Source organism: Galeopterus variegatus, unplaced genomic scaffold (genome assembly GCF_000696425.1).
Source record: "Galeopterus variegatus unplaced genomic scaffold, G_variegatus-3.0.2 Scaffold1287, whole genome shotgun sequence".
Lineage (NCBI taxonomy): Eukaryota > Metazoa > Chordata > Mammalia > Dermoptera > Cynocephalidae > Galeopterus > Galeopterus variegatus.
Window position 1 is genome coordinate 344,077 of NW_007727398.1, and position 14,937 is coordinate 359,013.

A 14,937-nucleotide genomic window follows, 5' to 3' on the forward strand; every position below is an offset into this window, starting at 1 on the left:
ATATATATATATATATATATATATATATATATATATATGTAGCTGAAGGAGGCCAGATTCCTGGCCATTTCTGCACAGGTGCAGACATTGCTAGTGGCCCACCAACAGCTATCCCCCTTCCTTACTGGTGGAAGCCCAATTTTGTTCAGGGCAAGAAAGTGGTCAACTAAAAACTCAATTTCCTCAAATGTGCATCAACTGACGAATGAACAGTATATATCCAGACCATGGAATATTTTTCAGCAATAAAAAAGAAAGAAGTACTGATTTGTGCTACATAGTCATTGAAAACCTTATGCTAAGTTCAAGACGCCAGACACAAAAGGCCACATATTGTATGATTCCATTTATATGAAAGGTCCAGAATAGGCAAATCTATAGAGTCAGAAAGCAGATTAGTGGTTGCTTAGGGCTGGGTGGGGAGGAGGATTGAGTGGAATCAGGAGTGACTACTAATGAGCATGGGGTTTCTTTTTAGTTCTAGTTGATTTTATCACCAAAATCAACTAGATTGTGGTGATGATTGTACAACTTTGTGAATATACTAAAAATCACTGAATTATATACTTTAAGTGGATGAGGTGTGAATTACATCTCAATAAAGCTGTTAAAAAAACAAATCAACGAAATCTAATTTCCTGGGATGCCTAATACTGGGAGTGCCCAGGTGCTACAGTTCTGGCCAGTAGGATGTCAGTGAAAATACACCACAGGAAAGTTACTAGTCATCTCACAAAAAGGACTCAGCTAATTCATGCCTTTGCCTTTCACCCTTTCCCATCTTCCTGCCTAGAACAAGCTCTAGGTCCTGGGGGTCCCTAAGAACCACAGCATGCTTAAGATGCTTCAGAAAAGGACTGGTAATGGATGACATCCTGGGATCATGGCACCAGCCCTGGTTTCTCTCTCTCTGGATCTGTTATGGGAGAAAAATAAACCTGCATTTGGTTAAGCGATGGCAGCGAAATGCTATCCCTAATGATGCAAATCTAATTATCAGCCCACACTTATTCTTGGGAGCCAAAAAGGCAAAAGGCAAAAAAGCAGACTCAAAAATACATTAAAAAGTTTATTCCCAATGTAACCTTCAGTCATCATGGAGTTCATATTAATTTCTTTTAAGGGTAAATTATTTTATTTTCAAACTACACGTTTTCCCAATTTTGACATATCTGCAGGGGAGTGCTCACCCCTCTAAAAACAAATGATTAAAAAAAATGCTTTAGTTTTGAAATATTAATAAACCAAGTATGAACAAATAGCATATTACTATTTGCTAAAGAGAAATAATTTTGAATATCATCATTTCCTATTTTTTAAAAAATAAGTTTTTAATAGTTTAACAAGAACATCCGGTATCTGAAGGGTTAGGAGACATCTCCCATTAAACCCTGTAGACCTGGTTAGCCTTAATTTCTTCAAGAACTGCACTCTTAGGGAGGAAACAGAAGCCCACAGATACAACTTACACATATATAAGTATGCTTACAAATATACTTAGATTTTTTATATATACATAAAATGAATGTAGTCAATATACAGGATGTTCATGTGTCCCAGAGAATTAATTTCAATGTTACCCTGACATATTAAGGGCAAAAATGAAGGTAGAAACAAAAATTAACAAGTGTTTACATTTTTATTTTGTAGCTCCATATAATTTTTTTTATTGAAACATAATTGATTATACATATTTGTGGGGTTCAGAGTTGAATACGAATACCTGTGTACAATGTAATGATTAAATCAGGATAATTAGTATATTCATCATTACAAAATGTAATCGTTGTGACCCTTCACCAATTTCTCGCTAGCCCCCCTCCCTTCCCTCCCATCTTTCCCACCTCTAGTAACCACAGTTCTGTTCTCTCCTTTTGAAAGTTCAGTGTATTACTATAATCTCTCTCTTTCTTTCCTTCTTTCTGTATTTTCTCTCTCTTCCTCTTTCTTTCTTATTTAGCTCCCACTTATGAGAACATGTGGTATTTCTCTTTCTGTGCCTGGCTTATTTCACTTGCCATAATTTTCTCCAAGCTCATCCATGTTGCTGCAAATGGCAGAATTTCATTCTTTTTAATGGCTGAGTAATATTCCGTTGTGTATATGTACCACGTTTTCCTTATCCAGCTGTCTGTAGATGGACATATAGGTTGGTTCCATATCTTGGCTATTGTAAATAGAGCTGTGATAAACATGTCTAGCCCCATAAACTAAATCACCTCCTTTCTATTGTATGGGGTGGGGGTGCGGTACATGAGACAATAACACCTGGATGACAATCTTTGACTAAGGTCAATGAATTACTTCATTTGGGATAATTATTTTCATGTATAATTCCAAATAAAGTTGACCTTGTGGTGTTACAGAAAAAATTACCAAGGAAACGCAGACACTCAGAGAGATGGAGAAGTCAGATGATTTATTACGCTAGTTGTCCCAGGTGAACCCTCATTCTGAATTCCTGGGCCCTGAGTGCAAGGAGAACTGGGGTTTTATACCTTTCTTGAGCAAGCATGCAAGCTTTTCTATTGGCTCTGCCTGTATCCAGGCAGAGTCACCCAAACTGGGGGGCTTCATCAAATGGGTGAGGGGCTTCATCAAACTGGGTTACAGAGGCAGGAAATGTGGTTAAGGGGCTTTTTGTAAACCGAGCAGGTAGCTAACTCCAAAGCGAGCAAGCGGCTGAGTTACAGAAGCCAGAGATGCGATCAACCATTAACCACTAAACCAGCTCTCAGGTGTCTCTTACAAAGAAGCTTATTCCAGCTGCAAAGTTAAACAAGAAGGGGGGCTTAGAAATTTACATTTGGGGCCTCTTCAGTGGAAGAAAACAAACAGAATTTGCAATCAGGCTAATTTCCTGTGACCAAAGAAAAAGCAGAGAAAATGTAAAAACGTGGACATAAACAGGCTGTGGGACAGGATATGGATGAGTAAAAATGTCTAAATCTGAAATTATTTTTTTAAAATTTAAATAAAAAAATTAATATTAAAAAAATTAAATATTCAACCCTACCATGTGTCAAGAACCACTTAAAGCAATGGATATTCAGACCTGAGTAAAACACAAGCCCCTGTCCTCAAGGAACTCACAGCCAAATGGTAAAAATAAACCCCATCTTACCTTTGTCAGAATGCAGACCCATGGAACAAAGCCGATCAGCAACTACAAAGCCTGAAGGAGAGGGGTAAGGTGTGAGAGGAGTCTTCTGGACACCAGGCAAATGAGTGGAGCCTGGCCTTCTATAAGAAGGCACAGCGAGTGCACAGGAAAGGACACATGGAGCAGTACGATGCACTCAGGCAGGAAGCGTGAGTCATGAAGAAGCAGGAGGCAACACCGGAGAGATGCGTGGAGACTCTGTGCACCTAGAGTTCTGAGCCATACCCTTAAGGCTTGGGGAAACTGCTGAAGGGTTTAACCAAGGACAGCAGCTCAGTGTTAGGAAGTGTTACCCTGGCAGTGGCTGGCTGGCTTAAGGGCTGGGAATATGACAGTGATGGTCTGAAGTCCCAGGGAAGCCATCTCAACAGAGGTAAACTTTCATATAATGGGACTGTGAAAGTTTGGTGCACCACCTCCCTCCCCCACCCTCATATTTTCTCCCCTAGTAAAAATACAACCTTCACGACAACCAAAGGGACTAGGGGCCTGAGTGGAGAGGCTTTCATGCTCTCAGTCCAAGTGGCAAGAAAGAGAAGTGCCCCATACCCTACAGGAATTTTTCTCCCCCTACTAGATCATTCCCATCAGCCTGCAAAAACATTTTCCGGTACTGTATCTTCATCTAGAAAACAAACACACTCTCTTTCCTGTTCCCCCCACCCCACCCAAAAAACTTCTTGATCTCCTCTAGTTGCTGCTGCATTTCCCTCCGTAGCAAAACTTGTCACTAGTGCTGACTACAGTAGGGTCTCCACTTCTCCGCCTGATATCCACACTTCAGCTTGCTCCAACCCCCACGCTTTTGTCAGTAATCTCCCTATTGCCAAATCCCGTGGAGGCCTCTCTCTCCATTTTGAAACACTCTTTCCTGGGCTCCTGCAACACCTTATTCTCCTGTTTTGTTGTTGATTTTAACGACTAGTGTCTTCTCGGTTTTATCTCTTCTTCCTTCACTAGACTGTAAATGTTGGAGTCCTCAAGCACTCATTTGAACACAAAAAATGCACTGAATGACAGAAGGGATGCCAGAGTTGAACCACTCCATGTGCATAATACATAGTATGTGCTAAGTAAGTATTTGTTGATTGAATGCCTTCTAAGAATGCTGGATATGAACAAAAATATCTGTGACTAACAAATGGTTTAAAGGAGATTTTTAAAAAACAGCCATTTAGGGGACTATTTCATAAAACCAAAGAACCAATGTTAATAAACAGTACAAAGAAAATCATGCTCCTGGTTTATTTGTGGGTGACCATGTACTGTTTGAGCTATTTTTCCAGATGTGTTGCTGATTTATAAAGATCTTTAAGAACAGCAAGAGTCTCCAACTAGCACCCATTCTCCCTTATACACCTATGAGGACTAGAGTAGTGGCAGGCACCTGCATGCATAGTTATCTAGGAGGCCCTTTCAACTTGCCTCAGGCCAGTTATAAAACTGAGCATACATACATACATACCCCATACTTACTGGCTCTAGAGAAATGTGTTAGTGTTGTAACACTTCCTTATAACAATAATTCCAACTTTTTATTAGAACCTAGAGGCTGAGTAAGTAGAGTCAGCTATAACTGTGTGCGTGCTTTCAAGTCTGAGTCAAACACTCATGAAATAAAACGCAAATATCTAGCAGTTGTGTATTCAAAGACTCATCGGACACAAGAACCAATCATTCATTATGAACAAAACTTTCAATACTGTCATAATATAAAACAAATCCTTTAATTTTTCAAGTGTTTTAAAAAAAACCATTTTATACATAAGCCAGCCTTGAAGATAAGCACAAAATTTACCAGTTTACATTTTCTTTTAAACCACAACAACTCAAGCACCCACTCTGTGCATAGCACTATTCTAGGTGCAATAAAAGGGAATATTAACCTTAGAAACATGATTTCACTTTCTGGAACTGTATAATCTCCTTTCCCAGAGAGTAAAAATAAATAAGATTGCCATTACTTACTACTGATCTGCCCCAAACCCACTTCTAGCTCACAGAAAAGCTAATTTATGCCAGATTTAAGATATAATGAACTCAGCTACTGCTTCTTCAAAAATAAGAAAGCAGAACTCTCTTTCACGAGAAAAATACAAATTAATCAATTTTCCATGTAGGGGCAGTTTGTTCCTAGTAAGTATTTTATTTTTAAAAAAATTTTCCCCCTAGCTTTGAGTTTTCTTCTTCCAATATTGCCTTTTCTTGTACAAGGCAAACCAGACATCTTATCATCTGTTCTTCCTTTCCTAAGAAAAGTATTGCATCTTGAAGACGAACCATTTCCAAGAGTAGTGATAAAAACTGTATTAAAAAAACTTTAAAGGTGAGCCACCTACATTACCTTGATGAAGTAAAAAAATATAAAGCAGTTGGCACTAAGATAGCTACTCCAAATATCTGTGTCTAAACAATTTCAAAAACTGTTTATTTTGTAAGAACGTACCCCTAGTCCAAAGTAACTATGTTTTAAAAAAATTTTGGCCAAAAAATTTACAAAAACCCTTTCAGTTCAAACCTAATAAAAGTTATCTCTAGAAAATATTCCACATAATTAAGTGTCTTAATAAGTTCAGATTCTAAAGCATTCCTAAGGCACGGTGTTCTGGAAGACAAATGTGCTTCTGCTGGTGTTGTGTGCTATATGAAGTGTCCATGACAGGCTCCAAGTTAGCCCCGACAGGCACCTTCCTCCTGATGCTGTGGGACAAGTCAGACATAGGCTCCCAGGGCTGCATGGAACTCTGTGAGACACTGTACCAGCTGCTGAAACTTGGGCCTCTCCTCTGGATCTAAAGCCCAGCAACAGGCCATCACAGCAAATCTGCAGAGTGACAAAAATGGAAAATTTGGCTAGTAACGATACAGTACTCCTAAGCATTTTTGCTCAATTTTTTTTTTTTACCTTTTTGTCTTTTTTCGTGACTGGCAATGGATCGCAACCCTCAGTGTCGCGCCCGTACCGGACCGGGACCGGCTACAGGATCGCAACCCTCGGTGTTGCGCCCGCACCTCGCTCAGCCAGTGAGCGGCCGGTCTGTATGTGGGATCCGAACCCTCGGCGGGAGCGCCACCGCGCTTCCCAAGCGGCGCACTATAGCAGTGCGCAACCGGGCCAGCCCATTTTTGCTCAATTTGATGCCAGTTTTCTAAATGTGGATATAAAGAGGGTGATATATTAAAAATTGATCAATTTTACTATCTTTTGGCAGTTCTAGAATAAAAAGAAGCTAAAATAAGCTATTTGAATTATGTGTGGATTCTAATTCTTCATCACAGTGTATCAAAATATTTCAGCAAAAACAGAGGTTTCATATAAATACTAAAAATGCAGTCAAAATAATAACGTGTGTTATCCTGTATTTAATTTCTTAGAGAAAGAACTTGAAGGAAGAGGAAGTTTTATCTAAGTTTTAAGTACCCTGGACCTGCAGTAAAATCAGTGCAAAAGCTGCCACCTTGCCACAGCACAGAAACCTTCAGGGGATTTTGGAACTGAGACCACACTCATTTGCACACCCAATCACCCCTGAATAGCCTCCTGCCCACCCCATTCCCACTTTCTGGGGAGATGAGCTATGTGATGAAAGAGGAAACAGAAAGCAGCTACCTCACTCATAAGCCCAGAACATCTTCGTTACATATCAACTGACACTAGCTAGCAAGGCAAGATGACAATGAGGAAGGCTTTTTGTAACTACTGCGCCTTTACACTTATTCTAGAACTGCCAAAAGACAGTAAAATTGATCAATTTTTAATATATAATCCTCTTTATACCCACATTTAGACAGAAAACAAGTCAGGTCCTCACTCTATACAGAATAACTGACATAGTATTCAGTCAGTTTTCTCACTATATACATTAGCCTCTCGGGCTTATTTGTAACGCTTAGATTAAGTACTACAAATACAAGATGAAAGGAGTCCTAATGTCAAATGCATGAAAGAGTGAATGAATCTGCCTAACTTCGTGGTTCTCTACAAGAGTCTAATTCAAGTCCAAAGAGTCATTACTCTTAAAAGGGAAGGCTCTGCATGAAAGTGGAAACCTGTTGTTTTTTTTTTTTTTTAACCCCAGTATAGTAAATGGAATCAAACTTATGTCTTCAAGCACAGAAAAACTCACAGTTCATCAGGACAGTTGATTGGCTGGGCTATTCGGTAGCCATCTTTCAGGTATGCAGCCATCTCAAAGGGGTCAATATCCACATAGGGCGTCTGGCCCAGAGTCATGAGCTCCCACAGTGTTACTCCAAATGCCCACTAGGAAAGAAGGAGCAGCACAATGAGAGGACATTTAAAACAGCCAGCTATAGGCCAAAAATAGCAGTTCAACTAATTCTTAAGAATGTTATTTACAAAAAGAAGTCTATCATACCCAATTAGTTTCTCTTGCTGGGACAGAAAAGAGCATTTTAATGACTGCATCCTTTAATGTGAATATTAGTACTGTATATTCTAAGTAATTAGATCCGTTGCAAGGAATATTTTTTAGTGTTGACCACAAGCTGTACCACCTAAAACTATGAATTACTTCTAAGATTTTCCTACTATGAAAATTTGTAACTTTAAATACAATAGCTAGTCTGTATAACTGAGAAGTGGAAAATGAATGTAACTTTACCCTGAGGGAAGAGCATCCAAGTGAAATATGCAAATTATGTAAAATATAAGTAGTCATGGAGTTTTTACTATATTTTAAAATTTAAATTAACATGTGAAAATATCCTGAATAAATATCTTCCAACCTTGTTTGGGGTAAACAATCAGATTTATTTAACATCAGCATGTGAACTACTGATAGGAGCAGAAATTGTAAGCAGTACCAACAGTGCCCATTTGTGCTCTGATCAGGCTCCCCTGTTCAGCCCAGCCCTGTCTGCACTGTCTCCTGGAGAGGGTTTGGAGGGCAGGCAATCTGTCTACACAGAGCTGCTGCCACATGTGAACCTTGAAGTCGGAACAGCTGAAGCTGGATGAAGAGGATAACTGTGTACCATGGTATCATGTTTATGAGTCTCTGTAAGTTCTAGGCATCCTTTATCATATTTAATCTTCGCAACAAACCTGACAATCAATGGTAGCTTGATTTTTACAGGGTGAGAAAACTGAGCCTCAGAGAAGTAGCTTGCCCCCAAATACACTTTTTAATGAATGAAAGAGAAAATATGGGGAAAAAAGGAAAAAAAAAAAAAAAAAAAAAACAAAAAAAAACCCCAAAACCCCCCCAAAAACCCCACAAGCAAAAAACGCCTGTTTACAAAATTTATCATATTTAATCTTCGCAACAAACCTGACAATCAATGGTAGCTTGATTTTTACAGGGTGAGAAAACTGAGCCTCAGAGAAGTAGCTTGCCCCCAAATACACTTTTTAATGAATGAAAGAGAAAATATGGGGAAAAAAGGAAAAAAAAAAAAAAAACAAAACAAAACAAAACTCCAAAACCCCACCAAAAACCCCACAAGTCAAATACGTCTGTTTACAAAATTTACGCACAATGCATTTTAAATTTTACATTATCATTTTTCAACAATAACAAAATCGAGAAATACTCTATAAAATATGAAGATTTTTTATTTTTTTAAAGTTTTATATGCTCCTCCCGCTTCCTCTCTCTACTTCCCCTTGAGCCTCAGCCTCAGGAGCCCGCAGAGCGCCCGGGAGGATGACGGTGGTGGGAGACCATGGGGGCGAGGGGGCTGCAGGCCTGGGCGGTGAGGCGGGACCAGGGCCGGGGACACGCGGGCCGGGCCCCTCAGCCAAGGAGCACGAAGGTGCCCCGGATACCGCACCCGCCACGCCGCACCCTGAGGAGGTCGCCACACTGCGCAGATGCGGTGGGAGCTGAGCAACCGCAGGAAAATCCTGGTGATGAACCTGCCCCAGGACAGCAACTGCCAAAAAGTTAATCATTTGTTAAAAGCCTTCGAATTAAAGTATTGTTACGTGGACAGAAATAAACAAACAGCTTTTGTTATCTTATCGAATGGGGAATAAGCCCAAAATGCAATTCAGATGTTTCATCAATATTCTTTTCAAGGAAAAAGACTTAATAGTTTAGCTCCAGCCAACAGACGCTTTGCTGTGTATTACCATCCTGCCCCTTTCTTTTACATTAGAAGTGTTTGAAGAACTTGTTCGTGCTTATGGAAATATTAAGAGATGTTTTCTGGTCTACAGTGAAGTTACTGGCCATTCTAAAGGTTATGGATTTGTGGAATACTTGAAAAAGGACTTTGCTGCAAAGGCTAGATTGCAGCTATTGAGTAAACAGTTGGGAGCATAAGCACCCTTTGCACAATGGATGGATGTTAAATCTACTGGCCTCAGAACTCATTTATTTTAAGTGCCTTTGTATAGATAAACTTCTTAATGACTACAGGGATTCGGAAGAGCTATTGCAATTTTTTTCCAGTGTCCATAAACCTGTGCTTTGCCAGCTTGCATGGGATGAAAGCAGTTACATTGTTGGCTTTGCAGCGGTTGAATATAACACTGCAGAATATGCTAAAGAAACGGATGGTACGACCATCAAGGGAGGCAAAGTCCAGGTTTCCTTCTGTTCCCTGGGAGCACCAAGGCAAAGTACATTAGCAGCACTGATAGCAGCACACAGTGTGATGCACAGTAATCAAAAGGGCTTACTTTCAGGGCCAAATCCAATATAAATCATGAAAAGTTTAAACAATTCTGCTATGTTACAAGTTCTTCTACAACCCCAGCTATGTGGGCAAGGTGTTAAACCAGCAGTTCTTGGAACCCCTCACAGCTTGCCACATTTGATGAACCCATACATCTCCCCTGCATTTTTACATTTGAATAAAGCACATCAGAATCTTTCTCGTGTACCACTGGCATAGCAACAATTAATGAAGTTTGAGAACATTCATACTACTAATAAACCTGGCTTACTTGGAAAAACCCCAGCCATGGTACTTCAAACCACTAGGGACAGGGTCAGCGCTTCCACTGAAAATGGACTTGGAACATCCTGGAGAAGCACATAAAACATCTAATCTGATTCCGACTCAAACAACTGTAACAGCTAGAATAGGCATATTACCATTCTTTCCAAATCAACACATTGCTGGACAAGCCAGGCCAGGACATAATACTCAATACTCAGGAGAAAAAGCCAGCCACGATGGGAATGGGAGAAGGAAATTTCTCAGGGTCACAGCCCTATCTTCAAAGCTTTCCAAACCTTACTGCTGGTGGCTTGCTGACAGGACACTCTAAGCAGCAGCAAAGCCAACCCAAAGGCACAGAAACGAGTTCAGGGCCCCTGCAAGTAAAACCAGTCTATATAAAAGACTGGAATTGCAAGCAATATTCTGGATGCAATCCTCTCAGGGAAAAGAATCACAATACACATTGGAAAAGTGCATTGTTTATTCTCCATCTTTTGGTGATTATGCACATGTGTCATCCTTAAGAAATGAAAAATGAGGCTCATCATCTCTCATCTCTGCCCCAGAAGGCAGTTCAGTGGAATCTGTTGACCAGCATTTTCAGGGCACAGGAGCATATAACATGGAAACCTACTTAAAAAAGAAGCATGTGTACTGAGTTAAGTTCTCTCCTTATAATCTCCTAAGGTTCTTTGCAGTGTCTCTCCTGTTCATTGCTGTCTAACTTCATTCTAACTAGCCATGTCCTTTAAATAGAGGTTTATAACTTCCCAGAAGGAACTGGGTTGTGCAGCAGGCAGAACTGTCAAATAAAAAATAAGTAGCAATAAGAAGATACACCAATTGAGGACATTTTCCACTAGAAGTAGATGCATCTTAATCGATGTGATATTAACTATAATCCATTGGAGAAACTAACAATGTTCCAATATTCCTTGTTTTAGGACTGGGAATAATTTTAACACCATATATAAAATTTAAAGCAATAAATGGGAAACAATTTTGTTTCCTGAGCCTTAGAAGAATGAGTTCCTTATAAGCCAACGTGCACTTCAATTTACTTTCCCAAGAAGTAATCTCATTTATAGATTTTTAGAACTTTTCTTAGAACTACAAGGGTGCAAATACCAAATGTGGTGATGGTAACGTTATAAAGACGCTCTACATGCAAACTCAATTACTACCCCCACACGAGTCACACAATATTAAACCCAACAATACAGTGATAGTGATGTCCAGCACTACTACAGATGTTCTAAGATTTTATTTACCATTCATACCATTTGTGAAAAACACAAGGTATTTTAAGAAAAGTAGCTTTGGTGATCTAATACAGGGATTGGCAAACTATATACTGGGGCCAAATTTGGCCCACCACCTGGTTTTGTGCTGCCTGCAAGCTAAGAATGCTGTTTATGTCTTTAACTGGTTGGAGGAAAAAAGAAAATTTATGACATGAAATTTATATGAAATTCAAATTTCAGTGTCCATAAATAAAAATTTATTGGAACACAGCCATGCTCATTCATTTACATATTGTCTATGGCTACATTTGTGCTACAATGGCAGAACTGAGTAGCCTCAACAGAGACCACATGGCCTGCAAAACCTAAAGTACTGACTATCTGGCCCTTTATACAGAAAATATGCTGACCCCTGATCTAAGAGCACTCATTCCCTATTTCTTTCACTTCACCTAAAGAAAGATCTTTTTTTTTTTCCTTTTTGTCTTTTTTTGTGTCCGGCAACGGACCGCAACCCTCAGTGTCGCGCCCGTACCGGACCGGGACCGGCAACGGGATCACAACCCTCGGCGCTGCTCCCACACCTCGCTCAGCCAGTGAGCGGGAACCGGTCTGCATGCGGGATCCGAACCCTCGGCGGGAGCGCCACCGCACTCCCAAGCGGCGCACTACAGCAGTGCGCCACCGGGCCGGCCCTAAAGAAAGATCTTTAATGTTTGAAACAAACATGTTAAGTAGCAAGGAACACACAGGTTTCTGTGCCTCATTTCATAGCACTGACTACTGATGATCTAACTACTAGAACAGGGCCTATTTTGATCATCAAATGCCCATTTTCCACAATATAATAGAGCAGTTTATTGCATGTGACCTTTGACATTACCATTTCCTGAAGATCTTGGTATTAAATGTATGAGAAACCTTTTGCCATCTAGAAATTTCTAAATTTGTTCATTACTATGAGACTGTAATTGATGATATGGAGTCTGGGGTTTCAACAATCCTAGTCTTTTTGTAATCAGATCATTAAGAGCTTGTCATTTTGGGAAATGTTTTTATTATGATATAGATATCCTGTTTTAATATGAAGTCTAGAATTGGTACATATGTTGTATGCTTTGTAAAGAATTGTACTTGGTATAATTTATTACATATACTAGCTTCTGTTGGAAAACAACAGCTAGAAAGTTAAACGAAGATAACTGCCTAAGAAGTATACTACCCATGAATAATGGATCAAGATTAGGCATCACTCATTTATACAGCGGATGACTAATGGTGTCTCCATGCCTGCACATCTCCTTCCCATTTTCCTGTTGCATTTAGCCTCTGCAGTGCTTAGTCATGCCTATACTATGGTGCAAACAGAACAAAGGGAAGATGGTGAATTGCTGCAAAGTGAGGCTTTAAGAGTTAGAACAAAGGTGTTTTGGATTACAGCACATGTAGATTTGCCATCTATACTGGCCTTTACCCCATTATCATTGGACATAACAGAGAAGTGCAAATCAAGTGGTGTTAATAAGGACCATTACCACCCCCCCCAGCTACACAGTTATTTTTTTATGTAAGCAAGTTATCTGAAATGCTTTGAAAATGAAATCTTAATATTAAAAGGCATATGCATGTAAAAAATAAAATAAAATAATAAAAAGTTTTATGTTATTGAATATCTACCTTACCAGAATCCATGCGAACAAGAAAACAATGGAATGACATCTTTCAAAATATTTCAAAAACTGTCACCAGAAAATTCTAATAATCAGCCAAAATAAACTTCAAAAATGAAAAGAAAACAGTTTTTCAGACAAACAAAAGCTGAAGGAATATGTTGCCAGAAGACCTGCACTGCAAAACACATAAAAACAGTTCTTCACAAGAAAAGAAAATACACCAGATAGAAACTTGGATCTACACAAAGAATTAAGAGTGCTGAAAACATATGGATAAAAACTAAAGATGTTTTTCTCATTTTAAAATTTCCTTTAATTTTAAAATTTAAAGCAAAAACAGCAAACAATGTATTGTGCGGTTTATAATATACAAAAAAAGCAAAATGTATGTCCACACTAGTATAAAGGATGGAAGGGGATGAGTAGAAATATTATATTGTAAGGTGCTTACATTAAACGTGAAGTATAATGTTTAAATAAGGTATAATTTTTTTTTTAAAAGAGGTGTGCACTGTAAACCCTAGAGTAGGTTTTTTAACCTCAACACTATTGATACTGTGAGCTGGATAATTCTTTGCTGTGAGACGCTGTCCTGTGCATTGCAAGATGGTTAGCAGCATCCCTGGGCTCTACACACGAGATGCCAGTAGTAGTACATCCTCCAAGTTGTGACAAACAAAAATGCCTCTAGACATTGGCAAATGTCCCTGGGGTAGGCTGGGGTGGGCAAAACTGCCCCCAATTGAGACCTCTGAGTTAGACTAAACAAAGAAAATAAAATTAACAGTATCAGGAATGAAAGAAGGAATATCATTTCAAATACTAAAAGTATTATGAACTCAATTTTATGCCAATAAATTCAATAACTTAAATGAAATAAACCAATTTCTTGAAATACAAATTAGCAAAACAGACATAAGAGCAAATGGAAAATCCATATAACCCTATATGTTTATTAAAGAAATTCATGACTTCCAGTCAAGATGGCAGAATAGACAGTCCCTGGTGTCACTCTCTCCCACAAATCAACTAATTCACAACTATAAAAAAGCAACGACAGCCAAACTGAGGCCGCTAGAGCTCAGGGGAAGAAGAGGAGAGACCTATGGAGTATATGAAGGTGGGAGAAGCCTCAGAGGGAGAAAGAAAAAACCATTCAGACCGTTCCGAATCCCAGTCACTTCCAGACTGGGGCTGCTGAGCGCACAGAGCAGGACCTTGCAAAAGCTGCAGCTGTGTTCTCCAGATGAAGCTGCTTGGAGGCGGCAGGGGAAAAGAGGGCCTTGGCGACCCCCAGGACAGCAAGACCACAAATAGGGTTCCCGTGGACCCACATAGGAGCGAGGAGCCACAACAACTGAAAAAAAGGAGCCACTCAGAGGCTGGTGAGTCATCGCAAGGGACTGGCACATGGCCTGTCCCATGGGAAGTGTTTGGAGCACAGGCAGTGGAGGATGTGGGGCCACCAGGGGAACAATGGGGCACAGAAAGGACAGCTGATCTGACCCCCAATCAGTGAAGGGCGACTCAGAGGAGACTGGTCAGGAATATAGAATTGCATGGGATACACTTTGATGAAAAGACTCAGGCCCAGACGAGTATTTCTACACAACCCAGATGCACTGGATTTCACTAGACCTGGAAGTACCTATAAAGTCAACCATTAAAACCTAAGCTGTATAAAAAGACTTCCCTAGGGAATCAGCAGTAAAGCAGCAATTTAGCTCAAGTACTGGTCCCCACAGGAAGTTCCCCCATTTTAGAAGTAAGAAAAGGACGGGGCCGGCCCGGTGGTGCACTGGATAAGTGCGCCGCTTGGGAAGCACGGCGGCGCTCCCGCCCGAGGGTTCGGATCCCACATGCAGACCGGTTCCCGCTCACTGGCTGAGCGAGGCGCGGGAGCGACGCCAAGGGTTGCGGTCCCATTGCCGGTCCCCGGTCC

The 14,937-nt window shown here is 40.1% G+C and overlaps 1 protein-coding gene and 1 pseudogene across 1 annotated transcript in view; one reads left to right on the forward strand and one right to left on the reverse strand.

Annotated features, from left to right (window-relative positions):
• Window positions 1-4,871: 4,871 nt before the first annotated feature.
• The window catches only part of RYK (receptor-like tyrosine kinase), a 63,585-nt gene continuing 53,519 nt past the window's right edge, over window positions 4,872-14,937 (reverse strand). Inside the window, exons 13-14 of the mRNA XM_008576096.1 lie at window positions 7,291-7,427; window positions 4,872-5,987 (exon numbers count right to left, since the gene is read on the reverse strand). Of these exons, the coding sequence (XP_008574318.1) occupies window positions 5,876-5,987; window positions 7,291-7,427 (249 nt within the window). The 3' untranslated portion in view covers window positions 4,872-5,875. The remainder of the gene's footprint in view (window positions 5,988-7,290; window positions 7,428-14,937) is intronic.
• Window positions 8,651-11,051, forward strand: LOC103593157 (annotated as a pseudogene).